The 2,500-nt window shown below is 40.7% G+C and overlaps 1 protein-coding gene across 3 annotated transcripts in view; it reads right to left on the minus strand.

The window, feature by feature from the left end:
• The window catches only part of LOC147014041 (uncharacterized), a 23,188-nt gene that overhangs the window by 19,935 nt on the left and 753 nt on the right, over positions 1-2,500 (minus strand). For all 3 annotated transcript variants that reach the window (XM_085851610.1, XM_085851608.1, XM_085851609.1), the window contains exon 2: positions 1,366-2,038. In XM_085851610.1, the coding sequence (XP_085707736.1) occupies positions 1,366-1,935 (570 nt within the window). In that variant the 5' untranslated portion in view covers positions 1,936-2,038. The remainder of the gene's footprint in view (positions 1-1,365; positions 2,039-2,500) is intronic.

The following is a 2,500-nucleotide window of genomic DNA, read 5'->3' on the forward strand; positions in this document are numbered from 1 at the left end:
TATGTATTAAAGTATGTACAATTAGAATGTGAGTACATCGATAAAGTATGTACAATTAGAATGTGAGTACATCGATAAAGTATGTACAATTAGAATGCGAGTACATCGATCAAGTATGTACAATTAGAATGTGAGTACATCGATAAAGTATGTGCAATGAGAATGTGAGTACATCTATAAAGTATGTGCAATTAGAATGTGAGTACATCTATAAAGTATGTACAATTAGAATGTGAGTACATCTATAAAGTATGTACAATTAGAATGTGAGTACATCTATAAAGTATGTGCAATTAGAATGTGAGTACATCTATAAAGTATATACAATTAGAATGTGTGTAATCTATAAAGTATGTGAAATTAGAATGTGTGTACGTCTATAAAGTATGTTCAATTAGAACGAGAGTACATCTGTAAAATACATACCATAAAAGCACACAAAACAAGTCTGGGTGAGGGTATGCAATGTTTGCTCGTTCTATCTTTTTTTCATTTTAACTCTGCAAGATTGAGGATCATGGAATAGCAAGATGATGGATGGTGTGAAGTCAGAGCAGGAGAGTGAGGGCAACTCTTGGATAAAGCAAACAAGAGAATGAACGAAGTGCTCTGAATGAGAGAGAGAGGAGGGAAGGAAACAGTAACCTGCAAGTAAGAGGGTTGAGTTAGGAAGGGTAAATATGGGTAATATGGATGACAGATGATGTGAGATGGTGGTACATAATCTGATTGAAACCCTTCAGAGAAAAGCCTCAGTGAGGTGGTTCCACCCACAGACAGGAGATGTGAGGAATGAAAGAGTTGAGGTTGCATGAAGTCAGCCTAGATTTTGGATCTTTCACTGGGAGTTTAACTCGAAGAATGTGTAGCATCTTGGAGTTGTTTTTGACTGGCAAGGAGAGCAGAGGGAGCTGGGCCCGAGAGGTGGTACAAAACTTAGAAAGCACAAACCTGCTTGCAATGTGAGTGCAGCAAATAACCACTTTTCCTTATTATGACTTGGTTCCTCTTCTTTAAGCTCAATGTATGGTTATAATCAGATGATCAGATCAGATCAAACTTTCGGGGAACAGTAGAAAGAAAATAAAGAACTATCTAACTCTTCCATGAGCCTTAACTTTGTATACAAATATATATATATATATATATATATATATATATATATATATATATATATATATATATATATATATATATATATATATATACATACATACACTGACATGCCATTTGCCAACACAGTTATTGCTGGGCCACGAGCCTGCTGATTTATAATTACACATTTAACACAAGGTATATGCAGGACACCATGAAATTGTAAGCGTGAAGGTGCGTCCGGTTTTAAATTGCATCGTCTTTCCTTACCACATCAGAAGGATGAGTCTCCTTTTTCGCAGTCACACTGGAGTCCAGGTGGTAACGACTGATCACCGCCTCGGGGCCTCCTTCTGCCGAATCTTGCTGGCACTCCCTGCCGACCTGTTGCTGTCGCTTGTGGGCTCTGATCTTCCGAACACCAGCGGAGAGCTTGTGCATTGTCTGTGGAGACCGTACCCACGTGGTTGGCTTCTGTCCTCTTCTCCCGTGTGAGAATGATTGTGACAATGCCCGAGTAGACCTGGGCAGGCAGCTTTCGCCTCGCGGTGGAGGGCGAGGTGAAGTGTAATTGTCGGGTGAGTTCGGTGTTTGAAAATTTTGAAAATCTCCATCGGATTCAGGGATGGGGTTGTACCAGATCTCCACCTCATCTTCACAGCCAATGCTTCTCACCACCTCCTCGCCAGTATTGCCAGCGTATGCAATAGTCTGCATCACAGCTCCGAAGGATTCATGATGATCTTGTACACAAGGAATTTCACTTTTAACATTCCCAGAATTCCCAACAGAATAATTAGTAATGGACTTCATTTTCCTCGCTGATCCCAGTAGTTCCATCAGTTCCTCGAGCTGCCACCAAGTATCCAGAGCAGTTTTCCATCTGCTCGCATTTCACTCAAGACCCAGCCGAGGAACTGACAAGCAATCACCAACCATTCAGCTGTGGAAGAAGCAGGCCATTGTGTGCTAGTGTGCTCAACACCTTCGATGCTCATTTGTTTTTACATGCTTTTCCTGCTTTTTCCTGAAATTCTTTTTAAGCCTCTGCAAATTAATTCCAAATGTACACCTACATATTATGTACGTTGCACCTCCCGCCACCTCCCAGAAATTCGATGCCTTATTCCATTAATTCCCCTGCCCCCCACCCCAACCCCTATATCATATCCCATGCCAACCTCTTTTATATTTGCTCCCTTATTCTTCCCCCTTCACTCATGTCTTTCTTCAAAATATATTTGTTTTTACTCATTCCCCCCTCCCCTATGGAGTGTTTCGCCATAATAACACGCTACGATGGAGGGAGAATGTTCTATTCACAGCTCATCCATGATTAAAATAGTGTGCTGTTGAGAATCCTAGAAATAGTATTGTTCGGTGAAGACATTTGCCACATTTACAG

The sequence above is a fragment of the Eptatretus burgeri genome, chromosome 13 (assembly GCF_056783735.1).
Source record: "Eptatretus burgeri isolate ZD-2024b chromosome 13, Ebu_testis_v1, whole genome shotgun sequence".
NCBI classification, from domain to species: domain Eukaryota; kingdom Metazoa; phylum Chordata; class Myxini; order Myxiniformes; family Myxinidae; genus Eptatretus; species Eptatretus burgeri.